The sequence below is a fragment of the Cnephaeus nilssonii genome (assembly GCF_951640355.1).
Source record: "Cnephaeus nilssonii genome assembly, chromosome: 6".
Taxonomy (NCBI): Eukaryota; Metazoa; Chordata; class Mammalia; order Chiroptera; family Vespertilionidae; genus Cnephaeus; species Cnephaeus nilssonii.
Genome location: NC_137077.1, coordinates 49598903 through 49613567, shown reverse-complemented (window position 1 = coordinate 49613567; position 14665 = coordinate 49598903). Strand labels below are relative to the sequence as shown.

The 14665-nt window shown below is 55.6% G+C and overlaps 1 protein-coding gene across 2 annotated transcripts; it reads right to left on the bottom strand.

Annotated features, from left to right (window-relative positions):
* Positions 1 to 467: 467 nt before the first annotated feature.
* Positions 468 to 6029, bottom strand: ATG101 (autophagy related 101). Of its 2 annotated transcripts, none has more exons than XM_079773625.1 (4): positions 5923 to 6029; positions 5533 to 5636; positions 2316 to 2642; positions 468 to 1165 (listed from the first exon to the last, which is right to left on the bottom strand). In XM_079773625.1, the coding sequence occupies exons 3-4, from the start codon at positions 2565 to 2567 to the stop codon at positions 761 to 763; spliced, it is 657 nt and encodes a 218-aa protein (XP_079629751.1). In that variant the 5' UTR covers positions 2568 to 2642; positions 5533 to 5636; positions 5923 to 6029; the 3' UTR covers positions 468 to 760. The 2 variants fall into 2 exon arrangements, with proteins under 2 accessions (XP_079629751.1, XP_079629750.1); XM_079773624.1 differs by having other exon boundaries at positions 469 to 1165; positions 5528 to 5636; positions 5923 to 6023.
* Positions 6030 to 14665: the final 8636 nt, after the last annotated feature.

Below are 14665 nucleotides of genomic sequence, written 5' to 3'. Positions count from 1 at the left end.
GAAGAGAAGAGGGGGAGGAGGGAGGGCAGGAAGAGATTAACCAAAGATCTTACATGCATACTAGAGGCCCGGTGCACAGATTCATGCACTGGTAGGGTCCCCTGGCCTGGCCTTCAGGGATCCGGCCGAAACCGGCAGTCCGACATCCCCCAAGGGGTCCCGGATTGCGAGGGCGCAGGCCAGGCCAAGGGACCCCACCAGGCCTCTAGTTTTAAAATAAATAAATAAATAAAAGCAATAGGTCTTGATCTGTGTCTTCATTCAAGGTACTGATCGTGGTCACACCCTGGTGGGTAACATTTTGTGAATGGCCAACAAAGTAGAAAATCAGTCAGCTTTAATCTACCTGTAATCCTATCCACCCATTCCCCTCATCTTGGATTAATGCCCTCAACACTCCTGTGTCCTCACAAGTCTGCCAGAAAGTGTTAATGTTTCAGGACAGAACACAAGGCAAGGGAGACATGGCTTAACCCAAACTCACATTCTCAACTTTATTCACCATCAGTGATGGCCCTTCTATACAGTAGAGAAGGGGGATCCACCAGAGGTGGGACAGTATTGGCCTGACCTGACCGTCAGTGAAGGTTACGAGGCTGACCAGAGACTGGCAACCACAAATCAAGGAAGTCAGGGGATGGCCCTCCCAAGTCTTATCAGGACCCGGAGCAGGTTCCAGAGCCCCAAGGGCCTAACAGTACAATCCCCAGAAGCCAAGGTCTGCAAGCCATCAAGGAGCACCCAAGGCACCCAGCACGGCCTAGAGAGCAAGGGTGTCTTTGATGAGCCTGCGCATGGTGGTGGTGACTGAGGTGCCCAGGGCATCGGTGATTTGGAAGGAGATCTTGTAGAGGTAGGGCTGCACGTCCCGCAAGCCTGTGTCAAACACGTTGTCCACCTCCGACTGCGTGGGCATCTTGGGCAGGTACTCGTGCCGGTTCATCACCTCCACGATGTTGATGACCTTCTCACAGAGCTTCTCACCCACCTTCTCCCGGCAGATCTGCCGCTCCTGCTCCGTGGCCAGGGCCACCACGTGCACCTTGACCGTCCATACTTCCCAGGGGATGCACTCGTCTGAGAAAGGCCAGCGAGACTTCTTCTTCTGGTAGAACTCCAAGGACATCTGCCCTAGCCCATCGCCACCTGAGTTGCGCAGTGCATCCTGGGGAAGAAAGGGTAGCAGATAGCAGGCTAGGACAGGAGTTCTCATCCTGTGAGCACCTGCTTCCTACGCCCCAGGGAATTATGCTCTCCTAGCTCTATTAGTCCTTTAGGGAGGGCAGGGAATGAGAAACAGAGAAGATAAAAGATTTGGGACACAGCAAACTGCCCGCCTAAAATTGAGTGGTTCAGGCAAAACAACAAAACCTGTCTCCTCGCCCAACTCCTCCAGCTTTGTTCAGAATTGATATTTTTTAAGCACTTATTCTGGGCCAGGCACTTTATATACACAATCCCACTCACTCCCCTCAACAACTCTGGGAGGCAGGAATATTGAGGCAAAATGAGGCTCAGATTGAAGTTATTTTGCCAAAAGTCACAGGCCAGTGAATGGCTGCACCGGGGTTTGAATCCAGATTGTCTGATTTCAAAATCCTTGCTTTTCACCTTTACACAAAGGGCCTTCTTATTCCTTCTACAACCACACTCCTTTAGCCCCAAAATGTACTCCAACATCTACTCCCCAGGTAAATCCTATATGCATTCTCCACTATTAATTAAGGACAATCCTTCCACTTCCTTCGCTCAATGACAACCTAAACTCACAATCTTTAAAGAAAAGGAGGGAGGAATATAAAGCCCAGTGATCCTTGATTAGAAAGAAGGAAGCCAAGGAGCCTGGCTGGTGTGGCTCAGTGGTTGAGCATCGCCCTATGAACCAGCAGGTCATGGTTCGATTCCTGGTCAGGGCACATGCCTGGGTTGCAGGCTCAATCCACAATGGGGGGCATGCAGGAGGCAGCCAATCAATTATTCTCTCATCATTAATGTTTTTCTCTCTTTTCCTCTCCCTTCCTCTCTGACATCAATAGAAGTATTTTTTAAATAATAATAACAATAAAATAAAATAAAAAAAGGAAGCCAAGGAACAGAAGAGGGAAGTGAGGCAAAGAACAAATCAGACCTTGCTGCTTCTCCCTCTTCTCATCTGAGCAGCAAATGGGATCATCTGGTCCAATAATTCTGCCCATGCTCCCCCCACTCCCGTCCTCCTAGGGTAGCCAGGACCCTTTCCAACTCAATTATGTAGAACCAACCCAGAGGGTAAGGGTGCCTCCCTCGAGTCCTGACGGGACTGTGCCACACCCTACCTTGAATTCCCCAACAACCTTGCGCAGGGCACGGTCCAGCTCGTCCGAGGAGACTCGCACGTAGGTGAAATCGATGAAGTCACAGTCGACATCCTGGGTGCCCACGGTGCCGATGGAGTAGGTGCCCTCCTTCTTGTAGTGGAACTTGCCTGTGCTGCGATGCAGGAGCACCGTGTGCAGCACAGCCAGCATGGCCTCCTCCACCTGCCGCCCCTCCACCGACACCTCCAGCACCTCCGAGCGACAGTTCATCCTGCAGCCAGTGGCCCACCACAGGGTGGGGGACAGGAGTAGAGACAGGGAGCTCCACCCCACACAGGGGCCGCCCTGCAAGAAGAGCCAGGTCAGAATACTGAAACCTTCTGAACGATCTGCACGTTACCTGTTCACTTCCTTCCAGACCCAGCCCAGCTCCTGCCTCCACAGCCTTCCTCTGCATTCCGGCAGCACCTACTATCAGAGAGCCTTAGGTGCTGGGATCAGAAAGGGGGAGAGCTTCAAAGTTCCCAGGCCACACAACTGGCCAAGGCTTGAATTCCACTAGGGCAGTGGTCGGCAAACCGCGGCTCACGAGCCACATGCAACCGACACCCCCACTTCTTCTAAAGCCACTTCTTCAAAATAGACTCACCCAGGCCAAAAACCGACTTCTGCGCATGGGCCACGAAGTTTCAATCGCACCTTACGTGCGCGCCCGCACGTGGTATTTTGTGGAAGAGCCACACTCAAGGGGCCAAAGCGTTGCATGTGACTCTCGAGTCGCAGTTTGCTGACCACGGCACTAGGGTATTCAGTGCAGGTTACAATACATGCTCACTGTGTAACACCTGTCAGGCACTGACCATTAAAGGCAAACACCTGCCCTTGAGAAGCTGCCAGGGTGGAGGAGAGACAGGCAGGCAAATGTTCCCATACTGGCGAGACTCCCAGGTGGGAGAAGGAAAGTCTGATTTCCTGGGACCTTGAATGACCAGGTTAAGGGTTTGAACTCTGTCCTAAGGGCAGTGGAGAGTCAGTGATCACTGTGCCGAGATCAAATCTGTGCATCAGAAAGTTAGCTCAGCCTCTTCACTATCTGGGTCACAAAATGCTCTGAGACGTCAACAAAAGCTAAGGAGACTCGGCTTTAAAACCTGACTGACCCATGCACATACACACCAAATCTCACTTACTTCCAGGGCCATCCAGACTCCAGAGTGAGAGCTTGCCAATTTACAGCAGAAAGGCTGGCAAGGAGTCCAGTTAGAGGCCCTACAGTAGTGGCAGTTACAGAGGCAGCAAAATGGATGTGGGGGGAATGAAGTGCAGAGTGTGGGGGTTCCATGTCCAGCAGTCCTGGGTTGGAATCCCAGCTCTCCCATATCTTGCAGGGACCTTAGGCAAATCTCGCAACTTCTCCGGGCCTGCTTTCTTATCCGAAAATTTGGATTATTGTGAAGGTTAAATAAAACAACACATGGAAAACACAGAATAGTGGTTGAGAACAACGACTCTAAAGCCAGACAGCCGGGGTTGGAACCCCAGCTCTGCCAGTTGCTCACTGTGTGCTCTTAGGCAAGCTGCTTGGCTCCCATGTGCCTTAGTTTTTCCAATCTATAAAAAGGGGATTTTAACCATCGCTACCTTAAAAGGGTTTTCTGGGGGATTAGATGAGCTGGCATCTCTAAAGCACTTAAAGCAGTACCTGGCAATTAGTAATCACAGCAGGTGTGAGCTGCTATAGTTATTAGGTTGTAATTGCTGCAAGATGATGGCTGCACTGGTGGAGGGAGAGGGAAGAAAACAACAGACTTGAGGACCAGAACTTAGTAGGTAACTGAAGATGCGCCCAGAGGGAGAGGGGACAGTCACGTTTCTTCGCTGAGAGTGTTCAGCTTACAAACCTCCCGACAGGGAATTCAGTGCCTCTCACAGCAGATCATCCCTTCTTTATTTTTTTAAAATATATTTTATTGATTTTTTACAGAGAGGAAGGGAGAAGGATAGAGTCAAAAAAATCGATGAGAGAGAAACACCAATCAGCTGCCTCCTGCACACCTCCCACTGGGGATGTGCCCGCAACCAAGGTACATACCCTTGACCAGAATCGAACCCGGGACCTTTCAGTCCGAAGGCCGACGCTCTATCCACTGAACCAAACCGGCTAGGGCAGATCATCCCATCTTTAGACAGCTCTCCTGAAGGAATCCCTCTTAGTGCTTCAAGCCACTAGTCTTACGTTTTGATATCAGAAGCCACACAGAATACACCTCATCGTTTTCCACAAAGAAGCCTTTCAGCTATTTAAAGGCAACTCTTCCATCACCCCCTCACCCCTTCTACAGGTTAAAGATCTCCATCTCCCAGAAACATGCCGACATCACATCTTATCTACTCGGGGTCCTGACAACTCTTTTCTAAGTTTGTTTTCAGTTTGTCTCTATCCTGCTCAAGCAGTGCTGCTCGCCACTGAACACACAGGGCAGCGGTCAGAAATCAACTGGCTCTGCCTCTTGCTTGGCAATCAGCCCGACCCACCTGTCCCAGCAGTCACCTTTTCACACGTGTTATCCTGTCTTGTCTCTCCCGGGAGGTAGACAGTTCCTCAAGGGCAGGGACTGTCCTATCCATCACCAGAAACTCGGTACCTGGAACCTGGTACAAAGTTACTGCTGGATTCATCCGGACCAGGAATTCCAGGTCCTTCCAAGGGCTGCTGGACTGGTTTCTTCTACGCCCTTAGAGCAAGGATGAGGGGGCTCTCCTGTCCCTTTCTGCCCTCTATCTAGTTTAACTCCATCCAGCAGCTTCCCATCTAGAGACTCCCAGCTCCAGTCCAGCTCCCCTTTCTTCCACAACTTCCCCCTCGGATGGCCCCCACAAACCTTCAAACAGGCCATACAACGCTTCCCTTTTGTCCCAAGCCCAGGCTCGTCCCTCATTCTCGACGCTATTCTAAGGCTCCACGTCTCCAGGAAATCAGTCCTGACCAACTCCAGCCTCCTTCCCAGAGCAGCCACCTCTGGTCTGTGATGAGCTTGTCTGTCCCCTCAACCTCACCCCTGCCTCCCGTGAGCCAGGAGTTCTCCAAAGCTGGGCCTGGGAAGTCTCATCACTCTGGTCCCCCCTCCCCGCCCCCCCCCCCCCCGACGGCACAGGTCTGCAGATCACAGGGGCAGACTGACCGATGCGTTCTCAGGGTCAGGCTGGAGCCCAGGACACCCCATAACCACCTTACGCGCACAGGCCGAAGCGGGGTCACTCAGGCTCGGATCATCCCCTTCCACCTCCTCTTCACACCCGGTAAGATCTCCGCAGGTCCGATCCAGCGCAAGAGAAGGACTAAAAGCAAAACAGACAGCGTTCAGCTACGCATCAAGAACTCGGGCGGGACTCGGGGCGAACTTCCGGCCTGGGTCCCGTTTTCCCACCGTCCCGCCCCCAGAACCTCCACAATTCGGTACCAGGGGTGGAGCGGACTCCGGAGAGGTGGTCTCGGGGGCGGCACTCCACGCCCACCTGGCCGGGCTTGGGAGTTCGGGGCGCGCCTTCCCTCCTGCCGGCTCAGGGAACGCCCACGCCCGCGCCCGCCCAGGAGAAGGGGCAGGGGGTTAGAATGGTGCCCTACCTCCCCGAATCCGCGGCCCGGACCCGCAGCCACGCCACCGTGCTCGCCGCAGCGCCGGACCACCGCCGCGGGAGACGCCGTGCCGGCCCGGAAACCCCCGCCCCGCCCCTTCAAACTGGACGGCTCCACCCGCCTCCGCGGCCACGGGGGGCGCGAGCACGCTGGCCGAGCCTCGACACAAGTGCAGCTGCCCAGACAGTTTTCACACTCACGCGAGAAAGTAGTTATACCCATAGGCTGCTATGTAATTTGCACGTTTCCTTGTTCTTGATTATCTTTCTGATTTTTAAGATTTGATGGTGAGAAGTATCCCTCTCATTTGGACGATACCATTCACTCCCACCACCGAGAATGTTGTTGTGTTTCGGCTGGAACGACTCACTTCCGCCATAGAGACGAGAGGGAAGGAGAGGCCGACGCGCTCTGTGCTGCCTCCCCAGGCGGGGCGGAGTCATCCGCGGCGAGCCAGCCTCTCAGGTGGAGTTGCGGTCCCTAACTCGGGTGCCCTGGAGATGAGCCAGTTTGCTGCATGACGCTGAGTGGATAGCAAAACTTGAGCTTTTCCAGTGCATAATAGTCAGGATCCCTGGCCCCACGTAGAGACTGGAGAAACCTTCCTCTGTGTTATCATCATACAGAAGTGCCACTTGGTGCTTGACTTCACCAATCTGGTGGCAGTCCTTGTAAGGCTGGTAATTCTGCCGCTGCCGCTGTGTGTGCCTCTTGACGTCACTCATCCTTTCTGATTTGCTCCTTTAAACAGGGAGCTGTTGTGAGGCTTACAAGAGATAATCCATACGAAAAACCTTGGTGCGCTGTCAAGTGTTGCATGAATATGAGTGCGTTTTTAGTGCTGTGTAACTTCCTGGGAGCGTGTTTGGTCCTCCAGGCAGATTGTACGCCCAGGGCAGACAGGGGTTTCTCCGTAGCTCTGTGAATGCCCACAGAACCTGGGGATTAAGATGCTCATTTTCCTAACACGCACTTTCTCTTCCAAAGGAATAATACATAACATTTATGGAATGGAATGGAAAGGGCATGATTCTAAGTGGTTTTTATATGTTAATTTAATCGTACGAGACAAATTGACGCTGGGAGAGGTCAAGTAACTTGCCCAAGGTCAAGTCCTGGGGTTCAAATGCAGGACTTCTTACCACTACAGAAGTTCTATTTCTGGTTCCTCCACACCCTGACCCTCCCGTGCACTACCACACTCCAATATGCCACCCCCAACACCTGCTCTCTGATGGAGAAATGCCTTGATTAGTAGCATTTGCCAATTCTCTACTACGGCCAATTTGAAGCTCTAGGGCCATCACTGAATGTGAAGTTCAGAATGAAAGGATTACATGTTGGTCATCAGAGTTACAGTTGGCTCTGAGTACCAGCCAGCTCCAGCATTCCACTGCCCCCTACCTGCCCTTCAGGCTCCCCCTCTCCCACCGTTCTTCCAACCCCCCTACTCAATCCCCTGTTCCGGCTGACCTCCCCACCCACCTATTCCCTACCCACTTCCTGCCTCCTCATAGTTCTGCCCTGTGCAGCCTTGGTCTCTGGTTGTCTCTGTCCCAATTGCAGACACCTCTCCCCAGGCAGCCTAGGAATACCCCCAAAGCCGGGGGAAGGGGGAAGCTGCCTGCCTTACAGACCAGCGACCTTTCCTGGAGCCTGCACTTAACCTCGGAGCGGGGTCTGTGAGGAGCCAAAGGCAGGTTAGAACCCCAGGGGAGGAACCAGGGGCTAACTCCCAGATACAGCAGTGAGTGAGGGGGGTGACTGACCTCTCTCTACCTCTGACACAGTCCGTCTGCCTCCGGGCTCTGTGCGGCCACTACCCAACATCATCATCACCCTACTACCAGCCATGGAGCCTTACTAGGCACCACAGCAACACTTCACATGCACGATTGTGTGGGTTTCTCCAACCACTTTGGAAGGGAAATATCATTTCCCCCCAATTTACACAGAAGGAAGCTAGGGCTTAGGGGTATGTAGTGACTTGCTTCAATGGCTAATTGTATGTGTCAACTTGCCTGGGCCACAGAATGCTCAGATATTTGGTCAAACTTTACTCTGGGTGTGTGTACGGGTGCCTCTGGGTGAGATTAACATTTGAACCCCTAGGCTGAGTAAAGCAGACCACCTTCCCGAACGCGGGTGGGCCTCAGGCAGTCATCCTGAATAGAACAAAAGGCCTGACCCGCACACATGAGGGGAACTCCTCCTGCCCAACAGCTTCCCAGTTGGGCCGTTGGATTGTTCCTGCCTCCCACTTGAACTGAAATATCTGCTCTCCCTCATCTTGAGGCTCCCGGCATCTGGAACTACACCATCAGCTCTCCTGGGTCTCCCGCTCGCTGACTGCAGACCGTGGGACTTGTCAGCCTCCATACTCACGTGAGCCAATTCCTCCTAATAAATGTATAGATCCTATTTGGTTCCGTTTCTCTGGAGAACCCTGAGAAACACTTGCCAAGGCCACACAGCTACTCTTTCCTCATTCCGCCAGTTCTTTTACCCGTTCTTGTCCCTACTCCGAAACTCACCCTGTCCATGGGGCCTTTCTTGCCTGAGGGTGAAGCCGAACCCTCTCATCTGTCTTATCTCAGGCCCAGATGCTAGCCAAGACTTGCCTCCTCTTACCTCCCTGAATCCTTATTGGATGGTTCTCATTGTACCTCAGTTCCTGGTTCCTACACCCTCAAGGGTGGTCCTAACAGCAAAGGAACGTCTTGGTCAAAATAGAGAGACTACATGGAATGAATTCTCCCATCACACTGCCACTACCCTGATGATCAAGATGCAATAATTCATTCATTCATTCATTCATGCAACACACATATAATTTGTCCATATGCTAGACCCTTGTCATACCAAAGTGGACAAGTCACAGCCCTGCCCTCTGGGAGCTCAGAGCCTTGAGCAGAGAAGGACCAGGAGATACTCCCGGGCAAGAGAGCACACGTGGCATGAAAGAATGGCCGCAGGTTTTGCAGGGCCAGATGGGGCCAGCATGGAGGCTACTGCTGTCATTCAAGAGACGCCTGTGGCCTGGATAGAAAGGGACACATTCAGAGTGAGGACGAGTCCCAAGCCATGCTCTCAGCAAGCTGGGAGGTGACCGGGCACCAGAAGAAGCCAGAAGAGCTGCAGAGAACACAGGCTAGCAGCCTGTGGAGGCGGCGGGAAGGGCATTCTGGAAGTCGATTCCAGAAAGAAGTGGGGCTACAGGGAATTATTCTGGGGAGGCTTCCTGGGAAAGAGGAAAGAAAGGGTTGGGGGGAGAGGTCTCACTGAGGACTGAGCATGGAAACTGAGGGTTCGGAGGCAGGAGAGGCAAGGACTTCTCAGCCACAGCCCAGAGCCATGGCCAGGCAGGCACAGGGGCCAGTGCTGAGGCCCTGGGAGCCGGGCCTGCCGCAAAGGTCTGTGGAGGGAGCGTCAAGGCCAACGTGAGACCTTGGGAGTAGGCAGCTGGCTTCGCAGGGAGCGTGTGGCCTCGGCTGGCCCCACCCATCCTGGTGCACGTCCCCGGGGAGAGCTGATCCCTGACGCCGGCCCTGCAGGCCACCCCCAGCCATTCCAGAGCTGACCCCTGTGGCGTCATAGGAACGACTCGAGCCTCAGCAACAACCATCAGTGGGACTGACGTCAGGCTGGGGGCTCCTGACGGTGACCAGCCTGGCTGGGTAGCCAGCACCCTGCCTGCCGCCCCTCTAGTCGGGCTGGGCCTCAAGGGTGAATGGGCCTTCTGACATCTGCCCCCCCCCCCCGCCCCCGGGATCCTGGGCAGGGGCTCCTCTACCTCCCACCCTTTCTGGGATGTCACTCCCAGCCACGCCTCCTCCGAGGCAGAGGAAATGGCTGGGCGGAGGAGAGTGACAGAGAGCGTGAGAAAGAGGCACCTCCCAGCCCCAGCATCATCGGGCAGCCTCTGGACCCGGCTGGGGCCAGGAGGGGGCGTGTCCGCTGCCAGCTCTCCTGGGGGCGTGGGGTGTGTGCTTCCACGGGGGAAGGCCTGTGGGTTTGCTTCTCTGGCCACGCTGGGGTGGGGGTGCGGCTTTATTTTTGTGTTCGTCCCACGGGGGTAAGGAGTCCTGCTACGTCTGCATCTGTTCCTTGGGGAGGCGTGTGTGTCTGTTGTTCTCTGGGTCACACAGCCTGGGTTCCGTGTGACTGTCTGTGCAACAGGAAAGGGCCCTTTACCCACCCTCGTCAGAGAGTCTATCTCCCCTGGCTTCTTGTCGAGCTGGGGACGTCTCCGTCTTACCTTCCGGGTGTCCCAGGGTGGGGGCCCTGCTCTCTGATGTGCCGAGCTCGGAGGGCGGTGGCACTCAGTACCCCATCTGCCTGGCGTGCAGCTGGGCGCTGCTCCCTGCTCACACAGCAGTAGCTGGACAGCCACCCAGCACTCTGCTCCTTGGCCCAGCTGCCACCCCCAGTCCCATGCCTGGGTAGTGGCTGGGCAGTGCCAGCTCCTGAGTCAGACCTCAAGTCAGACCTCAAGGGGCAGGGGCAGGGCCAGCAGGACGCAAAGGGGAGCCAGGGTTGTGGGGAGGATGCCTGGAGCCTGGGCCCAGGGGTGAGAAGCGGGGGCAGGAGGCAGAAGCCAAGGCCAGAGCTCCAGGGCCCCAGGGCCCTCAGGCCAGCTCTGAGTCCCGCCGGGGGCCCTGGGATGTGCCTCCTGCCCTCAGAATGTCCCTGGCTGTGTGGGGGAGGAGACACTGGCGTGGGGGTGAGGGGCTGTTCAGCTCTGCATTACTTCCTGTCCTCACCACCGGGAGCTGGAGGTTTCAAAGTCCCATTAGCCAGCCTGGGCCTTACCCAGACAGCCAAGGCTGAGCCTGCAGGAGCTGAGCCTGGAGCTGGAGACAGAGGTGTGGGGCCAGGCCTGGCTGCTCCCGGTGGGTCCGAGCAGCTGCAGGATGAGCGGTGGGGCTGCAAGGCCAGGCCTGGACAGGGCTGGGAGGCGGATGGACAGTCTCACCCCTTCAGCCTCGCCTTCTGAGAAAGCCCAGTGGCCGGGGTCTCTGCTACAGTCAGGCACTTGGCGGGCCCTAGGCCTTGTCCAGATTTAACCTAAAACTTTCTGGGAATCCCCAGGCCCAGCGTCAAGTGACGAGGACAAACACTGCCCTCAACACACAGCTGCCTCATGACCACGAACAAACATCACTAGCAACCTGCTGACGGTCCGCTCACCACACCCACACCTCCTGCCTCCGACGGCTCTCTCACAGGCTCCCCTCTGGAGCCGGCTGCCACCGCCACGCGCACTGAACACGCATGGCCGACCGCGTGGCACCGGGCAGCTCAAGTGCAGCGTTGAGGCCGGGTTGCCCATGACGTTCGGAAGCTTCTCAACCCCCACCATCTCCCTCCACAACCGGGTGCCGGTAGCGGGAGCCCAGGTGGAGGGCAATGTCCTGCATTCCAGGCACCGCTCCCTGGGGTGCAGAGTGCCCACTCCGACCCTGGACTCAAAGCCACCCCCTCCCTAGTCACAGTGGCACCTTAGGGCGTGGGTGGGCTGGGGGGAGGCAGGGAGGCGGGCTTCCTGGGTCCCCGTGGAGGACAAACAGCAGGCTTTGAGGCCTTGGAAAATCCCGCCTGGGATTCCAGGCTCTGCCAGCGTCACTGCCTTTTGACTATTGTCCCCGTCGGAAATGGGCCCAGCCCCCGGCCGGCCGGGACAGAGCGGCCATTGTGAGGCCCCACCAGGCTCAATGCCCCCTTGTTTGCCCTCTCAGCCCCTAGCAAGACGTGGAGGCCAGTTCTTCCAGTTGCTCAGTGGGAAGAAAGGGCCACCCTCCGGGCCAGCCCTGGGGCGGGGCGGGGCGGGTCTGGAGGAGTCGGCCCAGAGCCCTGGACCCCAGCAGCCAGAGTTCTGAAAAGCAGCCCCACCCCTGGGACTCCTCTCATTTCCGAGGCCCTGGGCAGGGAGGCCCAGTGGTTAGGTAGTGAGACACCAGCTCAGCCACTTTGCAAGCCAGGTGACCTTGGAAAAGTCATTTCCTTTTTTCAGACCTGAGTTCTCTGTTGTGAAAACAATGGCTACTATTATGGGGTGTTTGCTATGTGCTGGGCCCTGTCTGAACCACTTTGCAGGCATTCGTGCCTGTCATCACCATGGCAAGTTGATGAAACAGGCACAGTGATTTTCTTCCTCTGCCGACGAGGATGCTGAGGCACAGAAAAGGCGAAGTCGCTTGCTCCAAATTCCACAACCCGTAAGAGCTGTAGCCGAGACCTGAACCCCGGCAGCCTGGCCCCAGAGTCCTTGTTCTTCACCAGGCTGCTGTGTTGCCCGCCCGTGAGGCGAGGAGAACCACACCTTCCTCAGAGGGTGAGAGTGAGGGCTTGAGATCACAAACATGCAGAGCCTCGTGGGCAGTGGAACGTTACACTGTAAGTGGAACAACAGATGGATGTTTCTCTCTCTCTCTCTCTCTCTCTCTCTCTCTCTCTCTCTCTCTCCCCCTTACTCTCTGTAAAAAAAAAAAAAAAGACTCGGATTGGTGAGTCTGAACCTTTACCAAACACCCACGTGCTTGTGATGCAGGTGGCCTGGGGGCCACTCTTTTGAGAAACATGAATTTAGGTCGACCCCGACCTGAGGCCCCAGGTCGCGGGCCATCGGTTTCCTTCCAAGGAGCTGAAGGCAGGCCGGCACACCTGTTCCTTTCAGCCCACGGTTTCCCGGGGCCAGGACCCACCTCCTGGGCGAGACGCCACCTCCCCGGGGCCACTGGCTCGGCTCAGGAATAGGACAGAGTCAAAGGCCTTCCCCGGTGCTCCAGCCGGTCTGTAGGTCCCCAGGGAGCCCCAACCACAGGCCCTCACGGGGTTCTGGGAAGACAGTCCCGCCCCAGGCCTCCTGAACGTCCACCTGTGGGGAGTGGGGCGCCGGGTGATCTGTGCACGGTGACGGCCGGCAGTGTGGGCCTCCAAGCACGGGGCCCTGGCACCCCCTGCCAGAGCCCTGAGCGCGCTTCTGTCGCAGCACCCGCACCTGGCGAGGCAGGCGGGGCCTGGGGGTGTCAGGGACTCTGTTCTGTCCTCAGCCCTGCCGTCAGCTCCATGCTGCTCTCGAGGAGCCCCTCTTTCTCACCCGGCCTCAGTGTCCCCGTCTGTTCAGTGGGGAGGTAAGTCTGGTGGCAGTGCTCTGATTAGGGGCAGAGGTCCCTGGGGAATCCCCCACCAGCTGGGGCTGGACTGAGTCCCTCCGCCTTTGCGTCTTTCTCCTCCATCTCCTGCCCTTCTCCTGCACAGACAGACGTGGAGCGCAGGACTGCCCAGCATTTCCCGTCTGTTCAGTGGGGAGGCAAAAGAACCACCTGGGTGCTTGAGGAGGGGCCAAGGGGCGGGGGCGGGGCAATGGAGACCTTGGTCCCTACAGATCTCGAAGCCCCCTAGTGATGAGAACAGCTGCCCGTACTATTTATGCTTTCATTGGTTGATTCCTGTAGGTGCCCTGACTGGAACCAACCTGCAACTTCGGGGTATCACGACAAGGCTCTAACCCAGTGGTCAGCAAACTGCGGCTCGCGAGCCACATGCGGCTCTTTGGCCCCTTGAGTGTGGCTCTTCCACAAAATACCACGGCCTGGGTGAGTCTATTTTGAAGAAGTTTAAGTTTAAAAAACTTGGCTCTCAAAAGAAATTTCAGTCGTTGTACTGTTGATATTTGGCTCTGTTGACTAATGAGTTTGCCGACCACTGCTCTCACCCAGTGACCTACCCAGCCAGGGCTGCCCGTCTGAATCTGTGAGGTCGTCTCGAAATCTGCATTTCATTTTTATTTTTTATTTCACTTTTTGTTAATCCTCACCTGAGGATATCGTCCCCATTGCTTTTCAGAGAGAGTGAAAGGGAGGGAGGGAGAGACAGAGAAACATCGATGTGAGAGAGACACATCCCAACTGGGGGTAGGGAGCGAACGCGAAACCCAGGTACATGCTCTTGAGGAATCGAACCTGAGACCCCTCAGTGCCGCGGTTCAACGCTCTAACCACTGAACCCACCGGCCAGGGCTAGGAAAGCTGCCTTTTAATCCAGCTTATGAAGCAGCTGATGAGCTTGGGGGAAGGAACACCTACACAGGGACACTTGGGCACAGGTAGGGACCTCAGAACACTCTTCTTGCCAAGAAGTCAAGGCCTGCCAGCGACCTGGGTCCTGACGCTGGGCTGTGAGGCATGTGGGGAAGAATGCCGAAGAAGAGGATGGAAAAAACGTGTACTAAAAACAGCTGTCACCATCATTCCGGGCTGCCCTGGCCCAGCCCCACACCCACACTCCGGGATTCCAGCAGCAACACGAGGTAGGCTCCGCCCCTCTGTTTTACCGACGCGGAAGCCAAATCAGAGATCATTGCCCCAGGGCAGGACTTGGATGTTATTTCCCTGCCAGCCGGCCTCCACTGCGGCCCCAGATTACCGGAGGCTTTCTAGTTCAGGCTCTGGTCTCAGTGCTTCTGGAGAACAGCCCCAGGAAGCCGATGCCATTATTATCCACCTTGTACAAAAGAGTAAACTGAGGCCTGGTAGGTCAGGCTGGTGATATCCAAGGTTTACCCAGTCACTTGTCTCTTTTTTTTATATATAGATTTTTTTAAATGTTTTATTGATTTTTTTTTTACAGAGAGGAAAGGAGAGGGATAGAGAGTTAGAAACATCGATGAGAGAGAAACATCGATCAGCTGCCTCCTGCACACCCCCTACTGGGATGTGCCCGCAACCAA